The sequence below is a fragment of the Anomaloglossus baeobatrachus genome, chromosome 9 (assembly GCF_048569485.1).
Source record: "Anomaloglossus baeobatrachus isolate aAnoBae1 chromosome 9, aAnoBae1.hap1, whole genome shotgun sequence".
Classification (NCBI taxonomy): domain Eukaryota; kingdom Metazoa; phylum Chordata; class Amphibia; order Anura; family Aromobatidae; genus Anomaloglossus; species Anomaloglossus baeobatrachus.
In genome coordinates, this window is record NC_134361.1 from 40,958,839 (window position 1) to 40,982,697 (window position 23,859).

At 47.7% G+C, this 23,859-nt stretch overlaps 1 protein-coding gene across 2 annotated transcripts in view; it reads right to left on the reverse strand.

Annotated features, from left to right (window-relative positions):
* Positions 1–495: 495 nt before the first annotated feature.
* LOC142251115 (cytochrome P450 2F2-like) overlaps positions 496–23,859 on the reverse strand; it is a 57,436-nt gene continuing 34,072 nt past the window's right edge. Inside the window, exons 6-10 of one of the 2 annotated variants that reach the window (XM_075323635.1) lie at positions 23,007–23,183; positions 4,492–4,633; positions 4,231–4,415; positions 4,001–4,138; positions 496–1,282 (exon numbers count right to left, since the gene is read on the reverse strand). In XM_075323635.1, coding sequence (XP_075179750.1) covers positions 1,142–1,282; positions 4,001–4,138; positions 4,231–4,415; positions 4,492–4,633; positions 23,007–23,183 — 783 coding nt within the window. In that variant the 3' untranslated portion in view covers positions 496–1,141. Of the gene's footprint in view, positions 1,283–3,996; positions 4,139–4,230; positions 4,416–4,491; positions 4,634–23,006; positions 23,184–23,859 lie in introns of both variants that reach the window. The other variant, XM_075323633.1, reaches the window with a different exon arrangement.

Below are 23,859 nucleotides of genomic sequence, written 5' to 3' on the forward strand. Positions count from 1 at the left end.
GCTGTAACAGGATGGTCCAGAAAGTGACCATAAGTATGGCCAACTGTTTCAGAGAATGAGCTTGTGGCCTTCATTATCCCAATAAGACCTGGTGTATGAAGAAATGAAATTCCAGAAGCAAGGAGAAGCCTTTATAAAACATCAAGCTTATATATAATAAGATTTCAGAGCCCATATTTCCAACGCGTTTCAGACAGATAAGTTCTTAGTCATATGTAAAAAGTGTTCATTGGCACTCCTACATAGTGAGCACAGAAGATATGCTAAGCGAATAAAGCAAATAAATAGCACACAAGGAATCTGATATTTTCAAGTATTGACCAATTTATTTGGTGCTCAGCCAAAAAAACTTGTTAAATTTGATGCATGTAGAGAAGAAAAATATGCGGCACTCACAGGTTCTGTTTAAAAATGGTTATTTATTGGGACATCATTCTCAGAATGTTGAATAAAAGGAGCGACCGCTGTTTCGCCTCTCACTATGCTTCTTCCGGCTTCTGGTGACCTAGCAGAAGCGTGGTAACAGGCGAAACAGCTGTCGTTCCTTTTATTCCACTTCCTGCACATAATGTCCCAATAAAGGTGCTATTTTTAAACAGAAACAATGGTGAGTGCCACATGTCCTTAGTCATGACCTAGATAAAGACCTATCTGATGCAATATGATGTCTTTGCTGTTGCAATTTAGTTTGTCCATGCACAGGAGTTCCTGGTCCACGGAGCCTTTGTGCTGTGTTTTTTTGACTACGGCATGGTGGACAGAAGACACTACTGCCCTCCATAGAGAACCACCTCCCTGGCAGTATGGAGCGGATAGACCTTATTAATTTTTACTCTTCTCTGTTAGCAATGAATCATAGCTCAGCTTTCATTCTAAGGGCAATATGGAAAGTTTTACTGTAAGAACAGTCTGATGGATACGCCCCAATAAAGTTCACTTCTTATAAAACAAGGGACAGGTATTGTTGCCTGCCCACTGAGTAATGCATGGAATAATGTCTCTTTCCTTGTTAAAAGTTTCTTCCCGCACTCACAAACATTTCCCCACAATCTCTCAGGATTGACTCATGTTATTATAATATGATGTTATTTTTCAAAACATGTTCGGGGTATAAGACATATCTCAAAGTTGGGAGGAAAATTTACAAACCCAACTCCCACTGGAGTGACAGAGACCTTTTCAGGGGGCACTGGTGACTTGATCGTGAATTTCTGCAGAAGTGTGGTGATAAAAATGAAAAGCTCCATAACAGCCAAGCTCTTCCCCGGGCAAATTCTCTTACCTGTACAGACAGATCGGTGATTAGAGAAACATCTCCAATAGGTGATATATTCTGGTTTATATTCTACAGATACTCATTTTAATAGACATGTAGAGATCAGTAAAATAAATTCCATGACACTCCTACCACCATACCTGACTGTAGGCAGGACACACTTGTCTTTGTCCTCCTCACCCAATTGCTGCCACACATGCTTGACACCATCTGAGCCAAATAAGTTTCTTGGGGTGGTATCCCAGTACCCATTCTTACATAGTTGGGGGAAAAAAAACCCTAGTTCCATTTAGTTTAACCTTCCTCCACCAATTATACATTTCGTCACTAAATCTTTTAAAACCAACAATGTTGTGTGTACTGAAGAAATCATCCAGCCTTCATTAAAAACTGTTATAGTGTCAGTCATTACTACCACTTTTGGTAGGGCATTCCACAGTCTGACTGCTCTAACTGTAAAGAGCTATGACACCATGTGGTATAGCATAGCTAATCAGGATCAAGTATCACAGCCTGTATAAAAGCAAAGGCAGGAAATACAGCAGCCATTGATAGTTTCATAGTGTTTAAGGTAGAAGGTAGACTTAAGTCCAGCGAGTTCAACCCATGACCTAACCTAAAATGTTAATGGTGAGAAGGTGTCACAGCTCCCAGCTCAGTACTTTCATTTAGTGGCAAATCGATTAATTGCGAATCAAATTTCCTGAGAAAATTCTGGAAAGATGATCATTTCAAAATATTAACATATCTCTATGGCTATATACAACTCCTGGCAAAAAAAAATATGGAATCACCTGGCTCCGAGGATGTTTATTCAGTTGTTTCCTTTTGTATAAAAAAAGAAGAAAAAAAAAAGCAGATCACAGACATGGCACAAAACTAAAGTCATTTCAAATGTAAACTTTTTGGCTTTAAGAAACACAAAAAAAAAAAAAATCATGAAGACATAATGTGCTAGCCAGTAGCCAGTAACGGTTACTTTTCAGAACCAAACGGGGAAAAATTATGGAATCACTCAATTATGAGGAAAAAAAGTATGGAATCACCCTATAAATTCTCAGTCCCAAAACTAATATCTGCATCAAATAAGATCTTCTTATTAGTCAGCATCTAAAAAGGAGTGATCACACCTTGGAGAGCTGTTGCACCAAGTGGACTGACATGAACCATGGCTCCAGCACGAGAGATGTTAATTCAAACAAAAGGAGAGGATTACAGTATCAAACTCTTAAAAGAGGGTAAATCATCACGCAATGCCGCAAAAGATGTTGTTTGTTAGCAGTCAGCTGTGTGTAAAATCTGGACCAAATACAAACAACATGGGAAGGTTGTTAAAGGCAAACATACTGGTAGACCAACGAAGACATCAAAGCGTCAAGACAGGAAACTTAAAGCAATATGTCTCCAAAACAGGAAATGCACAACAAAACAAATGAGGAACGAAAGGGAGGAAACTGGAGTCAATGTCTGTGTCCGAACTGTAAGAAACCACCTAAAGGAAATGGGATTTACATACAGAAAACCTAAACAATATAAAGATAACTGCTTGAAGAGAACATGTAAATTTCCACAGTCATTGATGATATGGGGCTGCTTGTCAGGTAAAGGCACTGGGGAGATGGCTGTCATTACATCTTCAATAAATGCCCAAGTTTACATTGAAATTTTGGACACTTTTCTTATCCCAGCAATTGAAAGGATGTTTGGGGACGATGAAATCATTTTATCAAGATGATAATGCATCCTGCCATAGAGCAAAAACTGTGAAAACATTCCTTGAAAGAAGACACAAAAGGTCAATGTCATGGCCTGCAAATAGTCCGAATCTCAATCCAATTGAAAATCTTTGGTGGAAGTTGAAGAAAATGGTCCAACCTGCAAAGCTGATCTGGCAACAGCAATCAAAGAAAGTTGGAGCCAGATTGATGAAGAGAACTGTTTGTCACTCATTAAGTCCATGCCTCAGAGACTGCAAGGTGTTATAAAAGCCAGAGGTGGTGCAACAAAATACTAGTGATGTATTGGAGTGTTTTTTTGTTTGTTTGTTTGTTTTTCATGATTCCATAATTTTTCACCCCGTTTGGTTTTGAAAAGTAACAGTTACCGGCTAGCACATTTTGTTTTCATGATTTTCTTAAAAGTTTCTTAAAGCCAGAAAGTTTACATTTGAAATTACTTTAGGTTAGTGCCATGTCTGTGATCTGCTTTTTTTTTTTTTTTAACCTGAATGAACATCCTCAGAGCCAGGTGATTCCATAATTTTTGCCAGGGGGTGGAACACCAAACTTGTGTATTGCACACTGGGTGGGACTCCTCTCCAGATTCCAAAGACATTTGGTAATCACCATCAGGTCCTCATGCAGAGAAGGAATAGTGCAGATGGATCAAACCCTTAAGGCTAGGGCTACATCGACTTTGGCCGTGACAACCGTTGCATGACCAAACTTTACTCGGTGGTGCTGGTCATTGGAGAAAATGAGACTCAGTTGGATACTCTATGATTTGCTTGTCGCAGTCTTGTTATTGTAGGTGTCACTTTTCTAATGAATTCACACTGTATTAGCGGCACTGAACGAAATTCAGTCACGCGACAACTGTTGCAGCCAAAGACGCAGTTAAAGCCCTAAAGAAGCATTCTCTTTGAAAATTATTACATATTGCTAGGAAAAATAAACTATATCTTTATGACAGATACAGGTCAGAACCTAAATAAATCTCACCTACAGAAAACGGCATGAAGTACTCTTTCTTTAGAAGTTTCCCATTGTCATCCAAAAAGTTGTATGGGTCAAACTTTCCAGGGTTATTGAACTGTGTCTTGTCCTTGTGCACATGTGTAAGCACTAGGGTGACAACTGTCCTCTATGTTTTGGAGAATATTAGGAAAAAAAGTAAACTTTTCTATATCATTGTTTTTTTATTATTTTTTTTTCATAGCTCAAGTTGATTTTTACCTTTTTGAATATATAATTGCGAATTTCAGTATCCATGGTCAATTCCCGGTGAGTAACCAATGGGGACACATCACAAAATCTCTGCACCTCATATATAAATGCTTCCGTGTATGGCATATTGTATCTGTCCTCAAAACTTGGTGGACGTTGGCCAATGATGTCTTCTATCTCTTTGTAGACTTTCTCTAAGAGTGAAGAAAACTTGGTTAGTCCTCATCATATTAAGATCTTTCACAGTTCTGTGCAAAATCAGTGACATACCGGCTACATTAGGGTGTTTCATGAGGAGCAGGAATGTAAATCGTAGAGTCGCATTCACTGTTTCCGTCCCAGCAAACAACAACATTAAAGAGTTCATCACCAAAGTGTTGGTATTGTAGAAGGTTTCTTTATTTTTCCCTTCCTACGTTTGAAGAAAAGATACAGCTACATTAATTAAGGAATGAAATTATCAAAAGAAGAATTCTATAAAGGCGTTGTCCACTACTAGGACAACCCCTTCTGATTTCACATTTCCCCCAGGTAAAAATAATAAAGTCTATACTCCCCTCCTGTACCGACGCCCTTCCAGCGGTGTCCAGTGCTCTTTCAGGATTAGGTACACCACGTTGGAAGAGGAACATGTGAATGTCCCAAGAATCTTATAATCCTGATGTGTGTTTGGGATCGGTATACAGTCTTTGGTTTCTACATGAGTGCAAGTTTAGCAGATCTAGTCTACAAATTGCAAGAATAAGTTCCTCTTGGTGTATTTGAGGACATTGATCTTTGGATCATGATGTTTCTTAAATTAGGAGGTTGCCTGTAGCAAAGCAAAGGAGGTTCTTTAAATATAGTTTCCAACTGGTCATCCTTGTGTAGAACATTGTGACGTTTCTTCGTACCTCAAGCGGTCACCACCAGAGGCACACAATTATTTTCCTCTTTTTCTTTGTATTGAAGAATTTGACGTCTAGGAGTCCTTGTGACTCTAATGATCTGATCATCAATGGAGGTGGGGTAGCCTTGGTTTAAAAATGTCTTTTTAAGATGGATTAAAGCGGACAAACCACTAGGATTTTCATATATAAGCTAAAGCCACTGTTATACTGGTGCCATCATACTGATGCTAAACATCCCTTTAGTTGTGAGATCGGATCTATACTTTTGTAGCATCCTGGGGTCGAGGGGGTTAACCTGTTGCCGAGGCAGTGGTGAAGACCCTCTGCATAATCATGGGGTGGCCTGGCCCAGTTTTGTGACCCCGAGGCGTACAGAAATGAGGGTGGTAGGAAGGATGAAGATGGAGGATGGGGGTGACGGTGAGGAAAGTCTTTAGATGATCGTGACGCCACCTGTGGTATGCGGCCTGTTTTGGGCCACCGCTGCGGTTGCTGCTCTCCAGGGCTGATGATGAAGGTCGCAACCGGGATGGTGTCACTCCCTACAGGCGGAGCGGGGTTACCCCGGGGAGTATGATGGAGGAAGGGACGGGGGTGGTGGTAGTCCCCGTTGGCGCTGCAGCGCTGGGTGCCAGCAAATGAGAGGCAGGGGCTGCGGTTCCAGGTCTTTTACTCAATGGTAGTTGAGTCGCTGCCCCACAGTACCAGTCTGCCACGATGGGCTCCAGCCGACCCGGATAGTCGGCGGTCACAGCCGGTGCCCGTGAAAGTCTTTCTAGTGAAATGTCCCCTGGTTGCTTCCAGAACCCAGGCTGAGCCTCCAGCTCCAAGCCACGGGCTCACGAAGTGTGTAGAATGCTAAACTCTCGTTGTCTGTGCGAGATGTTATCCCAAGCTGAGCCCGGGAAAGTCTGCACTAGTGAATGGTTGCGCCTACTTTTTACCCCAAGTGGTGCCCGGCCCCAGTTGTCCTAGCGACTGGGAAAGTCCCATGCTTCGTGATGGCTAACCACCCTGTCTGCCCTAGTCCAACCCCTGTGGGAAAGCACATTATTATTTTATGTATGTGTTTTGTGAAGGCACCGGCAGTTAACCCCATCCTAACCAGGGATAGATATTACTCCTTAAAAGAGGTGCAATACCCTGTGGTGCCTGAAGCCTCAGGGATGCCACATTTTCTTAATATAGACAAGGGAATTTTGTAAAATGCACGGTTACTTGATTGATAGCTGCTACAGAATATCTAAGAGGTGGGTCGTGTTTTGCTAATCAGTCCCGTCCCTGTCTGCCTGTCCTTCCTCCCCAGTCTGTTATTACAAGGGAAGGAAGTGTGACAAGTAGGAACTGTACAGATGACAAAAAAAAATGTAAAAAATCATCCAGCAACTGTGGAGTTAAAAAAATGCACATCAGTAAACAATGTTCAATAGCAAATTACAAATGTTTATTAACAACAATATTAATATGAGAATCCACAACCGTAGAACCACTAATGTCCATATTTAACAGTAAGTGATCCGTATATAGCAATACATAGATAAGGCAAAGGACGCAAATAAAATGAACGGACCAGAAATACAGTCAGATGGTAATGATTAAATACCCCATGTAGAGTGTAAAAGGGGAACAATCTGATCAAAGGTCAAAAAATTATTGTAGGTACACCAAAACATTACAGCAGCAAACCTTGACTTGCATCACGGAGGTTCGCGGTGTACAAAAAATAGTTGACCATGATCAGATATACATCACCCATATACTCACAGTGTTGGGTAGTCAGAGGACAAAGGTTATCCAGAGCAAAAGAAGACAAGAGACCTAACGTACATTTCACTTTTTAAAAATAACCAAATACATGGCTTCCTCAGAGGTCACCTCTGATCATGGTCAACTATTTTTTGTACACTGCAACATATTTATACCTAATTGGTTAGCATGCACAGGGGTCTTGGTCATATTTGATTAATCATAGATGGATATTTGGTCATATTGTCCCTTTGCTTGAACCTCCGTGATGCTAGTAAAGGTTTGCTCCTGTAATGTTTTGGTGTACCTACAATAATTTTTTTGACCTTTGATCAGATTGTTACCTTTTACCCTCTACATGGGGTATTTAGTCATTACCATCTGACTGTAGTTCTGGTCCGTTTATTTTATTCACGTTCTTTGCCTTATGTATTGCTATATACGGATCACTACCTGTTAAATATGAAATATCAAAAAACTGACCCGCACATCCAACAAATGTGAACAGGTGCTAACTTAAAAAAACATAGTAACTATAAAAAAAAACATCCGTATCTGGGCAAAATGCCACTATTTGGACTACAAACCTCCATGTATGGGCAGCTAGGCTCCTGCTATAATGGTTATGAACACAGCCAGGTCTTAGGGCGGAGTGCTCAGTCAGAAAAAGACTCACTAGAAATATCAAAAAACTGACCCGCACATCCAACAAATGTGAACAGGTGCTAACTGAAAAAACATAGTAACTATAAATGCATACAGTCGCACACTGAAAAAGCCAAAAAAGTACAAGGGATAATATGGCACTGCATTACTGCAAGAGAGAGATATTTAGTTTATGTATTGGCCAATGCATGTAAGCCCGGAAACCAAACGGCAAAATATATCTCTGTTATCCGGGAACCTAACTTAAATTCCACTGTCTAGATTAAAAACATCCGTATCTGCCCATACATGGAGGTTTGTAGTCCAAATAGTGGCATTTTGCCCAGAAACAGAGGTTCACATTTGTTGGATGTGCGGGTCAGTTTTTTGATATTTTTAGTGAGTCTTTTTTCTGACCTGGCTGTGTTCATAACCATTATAGCAGGAGCCAAGCTGCCTATACATGGAGGTTTGTAGTCCAAATAGTGGCATTTTGCCCAGATACGGATGTTTTTAATCTAGATAGTGGCATTTAAGTTAGGTTCCCGGATTACAGAGATATACCTTGCCGTTGGTTCCGGGCTTACATGCATTGGCCAATACATAAACTAAATATTAGTGATGAGCGAGCATGCTTGTAACTACTCGGTACTCGCACGAGTATCGCTGTACTCGGGCTGCTCGGCGGGGACCGAGTAATCTCGCGATACTCGTGCTGTACTCGTGGTCTTCATTTCTGCATGTTGGCGCTCTTTTGAGAGCCAGCCCTCATGCAGGGATTGGCTGGCAGACCACTGCAATGCCACAGCCCTGTTAGTTGTGGAATTGCAGTGATTGGCCGGCCTGCACAGCGTGACCGAGCCTTTATACCGGCCGGCGCGCTGTGCTCTGCTCACAGCTATCCAGACAGTCAGTGCAGGGAGAGTGTCGCTGATTCAGGGAAAGCTTTGCGGCCCTTTATAGCTTTTTCAGTTGCAGGGCTGCAAACAGTGTGACCAAAAGTCCTTCTCAGGACTATTCTAGTTGTATACAGGCAGGCAGGGTATAGCCAGGTCGGAGCACAGTAGCAGAGTCCTTCTCAGGACTATTGTTGCTATATACAGGCAGGGTATAGCCAGGTCTGAATACAGGCTAGTGACCAGAAGAGTCCTTGTCAGGACTATTGTACCAGTATACAGGCAGGCAGGCAGGCAGGGTAGTGGTGACCGTATACCAGCCTTCATCATATCTGGGGCTGGTGTACACAGTGTAAAACAGTCCAGATAGTGTCTGACTTGTCTGTAATTGTCGCTCCCCAAAAAAACCTGTTAGGTTCTTATTGCGTCCGTGCTTGGTTTTTAAAACCGCACGTGTGTGCCTGTTGGTGGCAGCGTACAGGTGCACTTGTGTGCAATTTCCACAAACTTTGATATAACGCACAAGTAGTGAATATACACGTCAGCAGTGCACAGCATTGCAAAATGCGCAAGGGCATTGGCAAGGAACAAGGAAGTGGACGTGATGGTGGTGCAGGCAGAGGCCGAGGTCGTGGGCAAGCTCTAATTTCGCCACAACAAAGGGCCACATCTAGTTGCTCGCACGTCCTGTCCCAAATTCTTGGGGACCGCAGCAGTACACCGCTCTTGAACCAAGACCAGTGTCAACAGGTTGTTAGTTGGATAGCAGATAATGCTTCCAGTCAGATTGGCACCACCACAAACACTCTGTCTTCCACACGGTCAAGTGTCAGTAGCCGTGATACTGCACCGCACATTTCTGAACCTGATCCTCCTTCCTACCACCAGGCTGAGTACACGTCCTCCTCGGACATTAATGATCCCACACTTGGACACTCGGAAGAGCTGTTCACGTTTCCATTCACACATTCTGGCCTCTCGCCAGCTCATATTGAAGTGGGTCATGAGGAGATCGTCTGTACAGATGGCCAAATATTTGAGCAGCCACGTTCTCACGAAGTTGGCAACGTGTCTCAACAAGTGGTGGACGATGATGAGACACAATTGTCAGGAAGTCAGGAGGAGGAGCAGGGTGCGGAAGAGGAAGACGACGTGGTGGATGATCCAGTAACTGACCCAACCTGGCAGGAGGATATGCAGAGCGAGGACAGCAGTGCACAGGGGGAGGGAGGCGTAGCATCACAACAGGCAGTAAGAAGCAGGGTGGTGGCCCCAGGCAGAAGTCAGGCAACCGTTCCCCGGAACAACACGACGACACAAGGTGCCTGTACAAATGTTAGGTCTTCCCGAGTCTGGCAGTTTTTTAAGTTGGATCCAGATGATTCAAAAAAGGCCATTTGCAACACCTGCCGTGCCAGCATCAGCAGGGGTACCAAAACTAGCAGCCTGACCACCACCAGCATGATCAGGCACATGTCAGCCAAGCACCCGACTTTGTGGGAAGTACAACAGAGTCGAGGAGCAGTGCTTGCTGATGTCACTGCTACGTCTTCGCTGGTTGTGCATGCGAGCCAATCCCCTGTCCATGCTGCCTGCGAACAAGCCTCCTCCACTTCTGCACCTGCAGTTGCCTACGCAGAAAGAACACCATCATCAAGCACGTCCTTGTCCCAGTGCAGCGTTCAGTTATCCATTCAGCAAACCTTTGAACGCAGGCGCAAATACACTGCCAACACCCCACATGCCACAGTTCTAAATGCTAACATTTCGCGACTGCTTGCGCTGGAAATGTTGCCTTTTAGGCTGGTGGAGACAGAAGCATTCCGTGACCTGATGGCGGCAGCTGTCCCACGTTACTCGGTCCCCAGCCGCCACTATTTCTCCCGGTGTGCCGTCCCCGCGTTGCATAACCACGTGTCACAAAACATCACACGTGCCCTGAACAACGCTGTTTCACCCAAGGTCCACCTAACCACAGACACGTGGACAAGTGCTTGTGGGCAAGGCCGCTACATCTCGTTGACGGCAAACTGGGTTAATATTGTGGAAGCTGGGACCCAGTCTGAGCGAGGGACGGAACACGTCCTTCCCACACCAAGGTTTGCAGGCCCTACCTCAGTCAGTGTTTCACCCACACTCTACAGCTCCGGAATGTCATGCTCTTCAGCCTCCTCCTCCTCCTGCGCATCCTCATCCACTGTACCCTCCACACCAGTCACAAGCTGGAAGCACTGCAGCACTGCCTCGGCGAAGCGGCAACAGGCTGTGCTGAAGCTAATCTGCATAGGTGACAAACCCCACAATGCAGAAGAGCTGTGGACAGCTCTGAAACAGCAGGCAGATCACTGGCTCACACCTCTGAACCTAAAGCCAGGAAAGGTCGTGTGTGACAATGGCCGGAACCTGGTGGCGGCTTTGAGGCGAGGCCAGCTGACACATGTTCCATGCGTGGCCCATGTGCTCAACCTCGTGGTTCAGTGGTTTCTAAAGTCATACCCAGAGCTGTCTGATCTGCTGGTAAAAGTTCGCCGCCTGTCTGCACATTTTCGAAAGTCACCTACTGCTTCAGCCGGCCTTGCCGGCTTTCAGCGCAGTTTGCATCTTCCGGCTCACAGACTGGTGTGTGATGTCCCCACGTGTTGGAATTCAACTCTGCACATGTTGGTCAGGATATGTGAGCAGAAGAGGGCAGTTGTTGAGTACCTGCATCACCTAAGCCGTCGGGAAATGGGTCAAACTCCACACATAACACCTGAGGAGTGGAGATGGATGTCAGACCTATGTACCATCCTCCAAAACTTTGAGGACTCCACCAAGATGGTGAGTGGTGATGACGCCATTATTAGCGTCACCATACCGCTACTCTGCCTTCTAAAACGGTCTCTGCTGAAAAACAAACAGGATGCATTGCAGGCGGAGCGCGATGAGTTGCAGCAAGAAACAGTAGTGGGTGTGGGTGATGATAACACACAGCCCAGCCTCGTCTCATCACAACGTGCAGTGGAGGACTATGACGAGGAGGAGGAGGATGAAGACATGGAGCAACTCTCCGGCCAAATTGAGGATATGACATGCACACCAGTCATATCCTTGGTTCAGCGTGGCTGGCCAGAGGACAGGGTAGATGAGGAGGAGGAGGAGGAGGAGGAGGAGGACAGCATGTTCAGTCATCTTGTTGGTCAGGCTACTGAAGTCCTGGCTGTTAAGAGTCTGGCGCACATGGCTGACTTTATGGTAAGCTGCCTGTCTCGTGACCCTCGCGTTAAGAACATCTTGGCCGACAATCATTACTGGTTGGTAACACTGTTAGACCCACGCTACAAGGAGAACTTTTTGTCTCTTATTCCCGTGGAGGAGAGGTCAACCAAAATGCAGCAGTTCCGGAAGGCCATAGTCACGGAAGTAGGCAAAGCATTCCCCTCACAAAACGCTAGCGGCATAGGTCATGAATCAGTGGACAACCGAGGCGTACAGCCGAGAGAGGCACAAGTCCAATCCGCCAGAGGTAGGGGAACAGTCTTTAAGATGTGGGACAGTTTTCTCAGCCCCTCACGTACCACAGCCCCTGAGGTGCGGGGTAGTGCCACAAGAAATCCTAAGTTTGCCCAGATGCTGAAGGAGTACCTTGCAGATCGAACAACTGTACTCCGACATTCCTCTGTGCCTTACAATTATTGGGTATCCAAGCTGGACACGTGGCATGAATTGGCTCTCTACGCCTTGGAAGTCCTGGCCTGCCCTGCTGCTAGCGTTTTGTCAGAGCGTGTTTTTAGTGCCGCAGGTGGAATCATTACAGATAAACGCACCCGCCTGTCAACTGAAAATGCTGACAGGCTGACTCTGATCAAGATGAACAAGGGTTGGATTGGGCCAGACTTCACCACACCACCAGCAAATGAGAGCGGAATTTAAAGTTTGCCATGTACCTCCACTCACCCATGGGTACACACTTCTGGACTTTGGATAATCGCTGGACTGCTCCTCCTTCTCCTCATGCGCCACCATGATGATGACCGTTACAAATTGCAATACTTAGGCCTTTGTTTCAGGTATACCCCCAGTGGTAAATTTTTTCGCCCATTCTTTGCAGAATGGACATTACAACGACAGGAGACCCGCTCCTTTGCAATGGGAACAATGTTTTGAGGCCCTCATGCACGTCTCTACCCAGGGACAACGTGGAGCCTCCCAATTTTTGGCTGCCCTGCCTAAGGGCTATACTATAATACACCCACTTCCTGACAATGGACACTTAATGTTTTGAGGCCCTCATGCATGTCTCTACCCAGGGACAACGTGGAGCCTCCCAATTTTTGGCTGCCCTGCCTAAGGGCTATACTATAATACACCCACTTCCTGACAATGGACACTTAATGTTTTGAGGCCCTCATGCACGTCTCTACCCAGGGACAACGTGGAGCCTCCCAATTTTTGGCTGCCCTGCCTAAGGGCTATACTATAATACACCCACTTCCTGACAATGGACACTTAATGTTTTGAGGCCCTCATGCACGTCTCTACCCAGGGACAACGTGGAGCCTCCCAATTTTTGGCTGCCCTGCCTAAGGGCTATACTACAATAGACCCACTTCCTTCCAATGGGCACTTCAGCTTTACAGGCCCTCATGCACGTCTCTATCCAGGGACAACGTGGAGCCTCCCAATTTTTGGCTGCCCTGCCTAAGGGCTATACTACAATAGACCCACTTCCTTACAATGGGCACTTCAGGTTTACAGGCCATCATGCACGTCTCTATCCAGGGACAATGTGGAGCCTCCCAATTTTTGGCTGCCCTGCCTAAGGGCTATACTATAATACACCCACTTCCTGACAATGGACACTTAATGTTTTGAGGCCCTCATGTACGTCTCTACCCAGGGACAACGTGGAGCCTCCCAATTTTTGGCTGCCCTGCCTAAGGGCTATACTATAATACACCCACTTCCTGACAATGGACACTTAATGTTTTGAGGCCCTCATGCACGTCTCTACCCAGGGACAACGTGGAGCCTCCCAATTTTTGGCTGCCCTGCCTAAGGGCTATACTACAATAGACCCACTTCCTTCCAATGGGCACTTCAGGTTTACAGGCCCTCATGCACGTCTCTATCCAGGGACAACGTGGAGCCTCCCAATTTTTGGCTGCCCTGCCTAAGGGCTATACTACAATAGACCCACTTCCTTACAATGGGCACTTCAGGTTTACAGGCCATCATGCACGTCTCTATCCAGGGACAATGTGGAGCCTCCCAATTTTTGGCTGCCCTGCCTAAGGGCTATACTATAATACACCCACTTCCTGACAATGGACACTTAATGTTTTGAGGCCCTCATGCACGTCTCTACCCAGGGACAACGTGGAGCCTCCCAATTTTTGGCTGCCCTGCCTAAGGGCTATACTATAATACACCCACTTCCTGACAATGGACACTTAATGTTTTGAGGCCCTCATGCACGTCTCTACCCAGGGACAACGTGGAGCCTCCCAATTTTTGGCTGCCCTGCCTAAGGGCTATACTACAATAGACCCACTTCCTTCCAATGGGCACTTCAGGTTTACAGGCCCTCATGCACGTCTCTATCCAGGGACAACGTGGAGCCTCCCAATTTTTGGCTGCCCTGCCTAAGGGCTATACTACAATAGACCCACTTCCTTACAATGGGCACTTCAGGTTTACAGGCCATCATGCACGTCTCTATCCAGGGACAATGTGGAGCCTCCCAATTTTTGGCTGCCCTGCCTAAGGGCTATACTACAATAGACCCACTTCCTTACAATGGGCACTTCAGGTTTACAGGCCCTCATGCACGTCTGTATGCAGGGGCATTGGTGAACCTCACAATTTTGGACTGCCCTGGCAAAGGAAAATACTACAAAGACTCACTTCCTCAAAATGGGCACATTAGACTCAAGAGGCCTTCATGTACGTCTCTTCTCAGGGACATCGGAGTGCCACACAATGTTTTCACGTAAAATCTTTCATGTATTAATCTCAAAAAGTAACATACACCAGCTCTATCTCACTATTGGGTATGTGCCCTTAACATTTCCGCCATGAAAAATCATTTTGGGGTCATTTTGGAAGGTTTTCTGGTGAGTCCGTAAAAATGGCGTAAAACGCGGACAAAATTGTTCACAGCTGTGACTTTTCAGTGATAAATGCTTCAAGGGGTCTTCCCCATGCTGTTGCCATGTCATTTGAGCACTCTTCTGAGACTTTTGTGCCATTTTTAGGGTTTCTCCATGCTGCCGGGGGGTCATTTCACAAAAATACTCGGGTCTCCCATAGGATAACATTGGGCTCGTTGCTCGGGCCGAGTACACGAGTATCTTGGGAGGCTCGGCCCGAGCTTCGAGCACCCGAGCTTTTTAGTACTCGCTCATCACTACTAAATATCTCTCTTTTGCAGTAATGCAGTGCCATATTTTCCCTTGTACTTTTTGGGCTTTTTCAGTGTGCGACTGTATGCATTTATAGTTACTGTTAAATATGGACATTGGTTGTTCTACGGTTGTGGATTCTCATTTTAATATTGTTATTAATAAACATTTGTAATTTTCTATTGAACATTGTTTACTGATGTGCATTTTTTTACTCAATTTTCTCCTGCATTTCATTAATTGTTCCGGAGTTATGCTCTGTATATATCATCTTAATTATTTTGCATGGCATTTTCCATAGCCATGCTTGTTTGGAATTTTGTTTTGATAACTGTGGAGTTAAGCCTGCAGTAGGAGACAGGAAGTATTCAGAAGTGACCAGGGAAAGCTGGGACGCAGAGAGTGTGTATTTGTCTCTCTGCAAAAGGAGAGACGTTTCTGTTTGTCTGTCTGCAAAAGAAGGAGCAGTGCTGAGAAAGTGCAGTGTATGTATCCTGAGTCAAGTCAAGCTACAGAGATCTGCAAGTTCAGGACAGAGACTCCCACGAGTGGAGAACAGCTCAGGACAATTCAAAAGCAAACTATTGTGCAGCAGAAGTATTGGAGAGAAGTGACCATAGGATTCACCCATCCCCCTCAGCTCACTGCATGATCAGGTACAGTGTTCTGCTCTGTGTACATCCATATTGTAAGGAGAAAAACTGTGTAAGGAGAGGAGATAATCTGTCAACACTCTTACACGGGGTTTTGGGGGTTACTCGTCACCGGGTCGATGTAGGTTTGGGATGTCACAGCAGCCAGGCCTGGTTCCGTGACCCCAGTGGAGTCAATAAAGGGGTGATGGGGTGGATGATGGGGGTTGAAGTTTGTATTTGTGACGCCACCTGTGGTATGCGACCAGTTATTAGCCGCCACTGCGGGAGATGTCCTCTGGGGCAGATGGTGACGCAGTGTTACGGGGGGACCGGCAGATTAGGACCAGGGGGTATATATCCTAATCGCCAGTCGGGGCCCACCGTGCTCCAGATGACAAAGGAGCTGCTGGCACCTGAGGGTTAGGCGGAGACTATAGAGCTGGATGGCTCTGAGATAACCCAGGAACTCTGGGAACCGGTCACGTGTGTTGGGACACGTCAGACCGGACGACAATCCGATTAGCGTTTTGGTGCACCTAGCGCTACACCAACCACGTGTGCAGGAAACACGTCAGGCCGGGTGGTAACCAGGTAGCGTTGACCGGAAGACCGCCACAAAAGCGCCCTGTCAGCCACGTGTGTAGGACACGTCAGGCTGAGCGGTCCTCCGATTAGCGTTTCTGGCCACCTCTCGACTGGCCACGTGTGTGTAGGACACGTCAGGCCAGATGGGTACACCAGTAGCGTTGACCGGGAAGCCGAGGAGGATAAGGAACACCCTGTTAACTCCACAGGGGTCCTGGGGTACGCTGTCCGTGCGCGTAGGGGACACAACCGGACAGGTGGCACAGCAGGTGCATTGTCCGTGTGCGTAGGGGGCACAATCGGACAGGTGGCGCAGCAGGTGCGTTGTCCGTGTGCGTAGGGAGCACAATCGGACAGGAAGCACAGCAGCCGCAAGCCAGTTAACGCCACTGGGTTGCTATAGCAAGACTGGAACGGCAGGAGGGAAGCACGGCGCCTGACCCTGATGTGCCGAGCCACGAATCTTGGCGTGACAGGCACCGTTCGCCTAACCCTACCTACCGCTTCCCAACATAGGCTTATGCCGCAATGAGGCTCTAACATGGAGGTGTGCTCTGACTGAGCAAAAGTGAAGACTGCGCACCTCCATGTTGTCTCCAGCCCCTTTTATAAACTGGGTCCGCCTCAAACCCAGGGTGGAACCACCAAGGTCCAATAGCAGAGTGCCATGTCATCAGTGACGTCACATGCGACCTATCCGGAACCGCCACGTCATTGATGACCTCATGGCAGCCACGCCCCAAACACTTCACCAGTCATCGTCTGACGACCAATACTGAGGTGCCAGATCATAGGGGCGGGCCTCTGCGAGCCAGTCCGGAGTTGCCACGTCATCAGGACACCTGACACCCTCTGCCCTATCAGGGCCTGCCACCTCACGGACATGCTCAGTGAGGTCCTTACCGGACCTAGCCTCTGATGCACTAAGTGCCTGAGAATGCTCAGTAGCCTGAGCCACAGGCTTAGAAAGCAGACTATCAGTTTGAGCATGCTCAGTAGCCTGAACTGAGGACTTAGTCTCAGACATGACACAAACAGGCTGAGCATGCTCACTATGCAAAACACCGGGCTTAAACTCTGGCTGGGGTAAATCGGCGCACGCATGCGCACTAGCCGCCTCTCCACACTTAGACGTGGTGGAAGGAACAGCCAACTGGACGACCCGAGGCACGGCCAAGAATGGCAGCCGACGCCTGGGCGCAACAGGAACCTCAGCAGGCTGCTTGCGGCTATGGCGGCGCCGGTTCGTAACAGTACCCCCCCTCTAGCGGCCCTCCCACTCGAATGGTCTATAGTCGCCACAGATACCACTGAGCGATGGGCGGAAGATGGAGACATGCAGTGGGAGCTACAAGACTCGCTCCACCGCTTAATCACCCCAGACGACCAGTCGATATGTGGGGAATGCCGCTTCAACCAAGGAATACCCAGCAGAATATCATCTGCACCCTTAGGGAGAACCAGAAATGAAATGGTCTCCCTATGCCCAGATGACATGGCAAGGGTAATGGGCACTGTCCGCTGGTGAATTACCTTGGGCAACAAGGACCCATCCACCACACAGACTCTCACTGGCCTTGGCATTTGCACCAGCGGGATGGCATGCCGCCGGGCAAAAGAGGAGGAGATGAAACTATCCCCAGCACCTGTGTCCACACTTGCCCTTGTGGACCATGTTGACCCCTTAAAGGAAATGGACGCGGGAAACGTCACCCTAATGGATGACGCAGAGTCCAGTCTACTTCCAGCTATGGTCACCAATCATGGTCGCTTATCCTGACGCTTTGGGCAACGGTTGGCATAATGACCATACTGCCCACAAGCGAAACAGGAAATGCCCTTGCGACTCGAAGACCTAGCAACACCAACCCTAGAGATGTCCATAGGGACAGAGATGTCCTCTAAGGGAGGTGCAGTAGGAGAGACCACTACAGTGGCTGAACGACCCTCTGACCTGCGCTCCAGCTGACGTTGGGAGGTCCGCAGGTCAATGCGGGTAGCCAGAGTCATGAGGCCCTCAAGGGTAGTTGGTACCTCACGCGACGCTAATGCGTCCTTCACGTGCGAGGCTAATCCCCTCCAGAACAGTGGAATGAGAGTCCTCTCTGACCACCCCAGTTCTGCAGCAAGTGTCCGGAAACTCACAGCATATTGACTTGAGGAGGTACGCCCCTGCTCCAAAGTCAGTAGCTGTAGGGCCAAGTCGTGAGTGACCTGAGGCCCCAGGAACACTTGTCGCAAGGACTCCAAAAACTCCTTAGAGTCCTGTACTACGGGGTCATTCCTCTCCCACAATGGTGTAGCCCACTCCAGTGCTCTATCGGAGAGCAAGGAGATGATAAACCCCACCTTCGACCTCTCTGTAGGAAACCGTGCAGCCAACAGCTCTAGATGGACTGAGCACTGGTTCACGAATCCCCTACATGCCTTGCTGTTCCCCGTAAACTTGTTGGGCAGCGAGAGGTGAGGGAGGGTAGGAGTAGGCTTGGTGACGGACACCATTGCAGCCGCTTGAGCCACCACATCATCCATATCAGCAGCAAGAGCAGACTTCTCCAGAGATCTCACTCTGGCATCAAACTGCAGCATGAACTGACGTAGCTGCTCCATCTCCGCCATGCCAGCCAGACCCTGGCGCAGTCTTACTGTTACGGGGGGACCGGCAGATTAGGACCAGGCGGTATATATCCTAATCGCCAGTCGGGGCCCACCGTGCTCCAGATGACAAAGGAGCTGCTGGCACCTGAGGGTTAGGCGGAGACTATAGAGCTGGATGGCTCTGAGATAACCCAGTAACTCTGGGAACCGGTCACGTGTGTTGGGACACGTCAGACCGGACGACAACCCGATTAGCGTTTTGGTGCACCTAGCGCTACACCAACCACGTGTGCAGGAAACACGTCAGGCCGGGTGGTAACCAGGTAGCGTTGACCGGAAGACCGCCACAAAAGCGCCCTGTCAGCCACGTGTGTAGGACACGTCAGGCTGAGCGGTCCTCCGATTAGCGTTTCTGGCCACCTCTCGACTGGCCACGTGTGTGTAGGACACGTCAGGCCAGATGGGTACACCAGTAGCGTTGACCGGGAAGCCGAGGAGGATAAGGAACACCCTGTTAACTCCACAGGGGTCCTGGGGTACGCTGTCCGTGCGCGTAGGGGGCACAACCGGACAGGTGGCACAGCAGGTGCGTTGTCCGTGTGCGTAGGGGGCACAATCGGACAGGTGGCGCAGCAGGTGCGTTGTCCGTGTGCATAGGGAGCACAATCGGACAGGAAGCACAGCAGCCGCAAGCCAGTTAACGCCACTGGGCTGCTATAGCAAGACTGGAACGGCAGGAGGGAAGCACGGCGCCTGACCCTGATGTGCCGAGCCACGAATCTTGGCGTGACAGGCACCGTTCGCCTAACCCTACCTACCGCTTCCCAACATAGGCTTATGCCACAATGAGGCTCTAACATGGAGGTGTGCTCTGACTGAGCAAAAGTGAAGACTGGGCACCTCCATGTTGTCTCCAGCCCCTTTTATAACCTGGGTCCGCCTCAAACCCAGGGTGGAACCACCAAGGTCCAATAGCAGAGTGCCATGTCATCAGTGACGTCACATGCGACCTATCCGGAACCGCCACGTCATTGATGACCTCATGGCAGCCACGCCCCAAACACTTCACCAGTCATCATCTGACGACCAATACTGAGGTGCCAGATCATAGGGGCGGGCCTCTGCGAGCCAGTCCGGAGTTGCCACGTCATCAGGACACCTGACACCCTCTGCCCTATCAGGGCCTGCCACCTCACGGACATGCTCAGTGAGGTCCTTACCGGACCTAGCCTCTGATGCACTAAGTGCCTGAGAATGCTCAGTAGCCTGAGCCACAGGCTTAGAAAGCAGACTATCAGTTTGAGCATGCTCAGTAGCCTGAACTGAGGACTTAGTCTCAGACATGACACAAACAGGCTGAGCATGCTCACTATGCAAAACACCGGGCTTAAACTCTGGCTGGGGTAAATCGGCACATGCATGCGCACTAGCCGCCTCTCCACACTTAGACGTGGTGGAAGGAACAGCCAACTGGACGACCCGAGGCACGGCCAAGAATGGCAGCCGGCGCCTGGGCGCAACAGGAACCGCAGCAGGCTGCTTGCGGCTATGGCGGCGCCGGTTCGTAACACGCAGCTTGGTTGGTACAGCTCTCCACAGGCAGAGCTCAGGCCCCAGGGATGTTGGATGTAGAAGTAGCCGATGCCAACGGTAGAGATGGGACGACACAGAGGTTGCAGTCAAAGTTCTTTACTCACTGAGATGTCACCACCTTTGGAGTGCAGAGCTCCATTGTTATGGGCTCCAGCCGATCCCGGATAGTTTGGAGGTCAAGGGCCAGTGTTCCTCTCTATGTGTCCTTTCTATTCGTGATCCTTCCACCCCAGCACCTGGGCCGTGGAATGGGTCAAGGATGCCTGCTGCACTCTCCGCGAACCCCAAGATCCCCCTTTCTTCCGAAGTACCCGGGTCAATCCGCTCCGACTCCAACCATGGGTCCTTTACTATTCTGCGTCCTTTCCCGTTTTCTGCTGCCTGTCCTCTCATCCAGGCTCGACTCTCCTCTTCCTCCGACTTACTGTCTAACGTGAGTGTCTGACACCTATTTCTCTGATGGAGGCCTGCCTCCTGGGTTGCTGAACTAGTGGGCAGGAGGTACCATACCTCGAGATGGCCACCTACAACACCTACCCTAACCCAGTCCTGGTGGAAGGCACCTAACTATGTGTTGTATGAATTGTGGTGGTTATTGGTTATGACCTCCTCCATATCCAAGATGAATACTGCACCTTGACTGAGGTGCAGTACCCGGTGGTGCCTGAAGCCGCAGGGGCGCAACATCCCTATACAGAGTAGCATCATACAACAGAAGGATAGGGGGGGAGGAAGGACAGGCAGACAGACAGGGGCAGAAATAACTGGCAAAAGCCAACCCACATATTAGATATTCTGTTGCAATCAAATAACAGTACATTTCACAAACTTTGCTTGCCTGTATTTCAGAAATTATACATCCCGATCTCACAGATAAAGGTATGTATAGAATCAGCCTGATAGCACCAGTATAGCACTGGCTTTAGGTTATATAGGAAAATCCTGGTGGTTGGTCCTCTTTAAGTGTTCTTATTATACCTTGCCTCTGCTACGGTATGTGTATATACTGTCTGTACGTTTCTTCAGATACTTTGTTATACCATGCCTGATGAAGACTCCTGAGGAGTCTAGAAAGCTCGCTTTGTAACATCACTTATTTTATTTTTGTTAGCCATTAATAAGTATCAGACCTACAAGATTATAATTTTGTTTCTCTCACTCAGAGCAATCATTTTGCTTAGACACACTAACTTTCTCACCCAGTTTTTTTTTTTTTAAAAAATTGCAACTGCTGTATAAAACAGCAAAAACAACGGTCAAACTGGCAACTTTTCTCCAGTGCTCTGGCATAAAAAAATAAAACAAAACAAAAAAAAAACTTGGCTAAATTCCCCATTAATAATATTTATTCACTTATATTAATTCCATAGCGCTTTACATATATCAGCAACACTGTCCCCATTGAGGCTCACAATCTAATTTCCCGATCAGTAGGGTCTTTCGAGTGTGGGAGGAAACCGGAGAACCCGGAGGAAACCCACACAGATATGGGGAGAACATACAAACTCCTTGCAGATGTTTTTGGTGGGATTTGAACCCAGGACTCCAGCGCTGCAAGACTTAAGCGGGCTTTACACGCTACGATTTCGCTACAGCGATCTCGTTGGGGTCACGGATTTTGTGACGCACATCCGGCCACTGTAGCAATGTCGTAGCGTGTGACTCCTAGAGCGATTTTGAATTGTTGCAAAAACGTCCAAAATCGCTCCTCATTGACATGGGGGTCCGCTGCCAGTTATCGCTGCTGTCGCAGGGGCGAAGTTGTTCCTCATTCCTGTGGCAGCACACATCGCTACATGTGACGCCGCAGGAACGAGGATCATCTCCTTACCTGCCTCCGGCCACAATGCGGAAGGAAGGAGGTGGGCGGGATGTTACGTCCCGCTCATCTCCGCCCCTCCACTTTCATTGGGCGGCCGCTTAGTGACGTCGCTGTGACGCCGAATGGACCGCCCCCTTAGAAAGGAGGCGGTACGCCGGTCACAGCGACATCGCTATGCAGGTAAGTATGTGTGACGGGGGTGCCAGATTTTGTGCGCGACGGGCAGCGATATGCCCGTTTCGCACAAACGATGGGGGTGGGTCGCATGCTAGCGATATCGGGCCGGATATCGCAGCATGTAAAGCCACCCTAAGGCGGGCTTTGCACGCTGCGACATCGGTAACAATGTGTTACCGATGCTGCAGCGATAGTCCCGCCCCTGTCGCACGTGCAATATCTAGTGAAAGCTGCCGTAGCGATTATTATCGCTACGGCAGTTTCACACGCACATACCTGCCGTGCGACGTCCCTCTGACCGGCGACCCGGCTCATTCCTAAGGGGGCGGGTCGTGCGGCATCACAGCGACGTCACACGGCAGGCGGCCAATTGAAGTGGAGGGGCAGAGATGAGCAGGATGTAAACATTCCGCCCACCTCCGTCCTTCTCATTGCAGCCGGCGGCAGGTAAGGTGAAGTTCCTCGCTCCTGCGGCTTCATACACAGCGATGTGTGCTGCCGCAGGAGCGAGGAACAACATTGTACCTGTCGCTGCACCGGCATTATGGAAATGTCGGAGGCTGCAGCGATGATACGATAACGACGCTTTGGCGCTTGTTCATCGTATCAAAAAGGATTTGCACGTTGCGATATCGACTGCGACGCCGGATGTGCGTCACTTTTGATTTGACCCCATCGACATCGCACGTGCAATGTCGCAACGTGCAAAGCCGCCCTAACAGTGCTAACCACTGAGCCGCCATACCTGGCTAACCATTATTGTATACATTTCAAGAAATTACTGCTTGATAGAACATTTAACTTCTTTTTTGTACCTTCGCCATTTTGATCAGGAAACAGTCTATAAAATCTCTCGGGTTGTTACTGTCCAAAGTCTTCATGTTGTCCTCCATCCTCTTTTTGATAAAGTCCGCCATCATAGTAAAGTTTTCCATGATTGTATGGTGAGGCCCAGGTATGTACCTCATGATATTTGGGTATATGTCAAATAGCTGGTGGGGGAAAAAAAAAAAACAAATATGGCCAAATTGCAACTTTTATTTTTCCCTTTTTTTTATAATATAGTATAACACCTGAATGGACATTAACAATCTTTAAAACTTTACTTTGTTTTCAGGTTAAAATAAATTTTTCACTCAAAAATTACCCCTGTTTAAATCAGTTTTTTTCTGTTACGAGTATAAGGGCATGTGCACGTGCTTTGTTTTACAGTAACAGCAAAGTGAATGAGATTTAAAAAAAAAATCTCCTGCACAGGCCTCTTTTTCCTCGCCTTTCAGTGTTTAGGAATCTACATCATAAATCAGTTTTGCAGCGTTTTTCTCACATTAGAATATATTATGCAGTATTTTTTTCTGCTGACATTCTAGGTTTTGCTGCACAGAAAAAAAAAAACCACACACACACACACACACACACTTACGGTGTGATCACAAATTGCATTTTTCCCCAGAAAAACATTTTACAGTACCAGTAAAGTTAATGAGATTTCTGCAATCTCATGCACACTGCTGATTTTTTTTTTTCGTCCAAGTTAAATCAAAGCTTTTTTTTAACTATGGAGCATATCTATTCTTTTAGCAATTTTGTCGCTTCTTCACGCACCAAAAACGTGCTTATTTTAGGCATTTTTTTTGCTGAAACACTGTTTTATATGTAAAGAAAAAA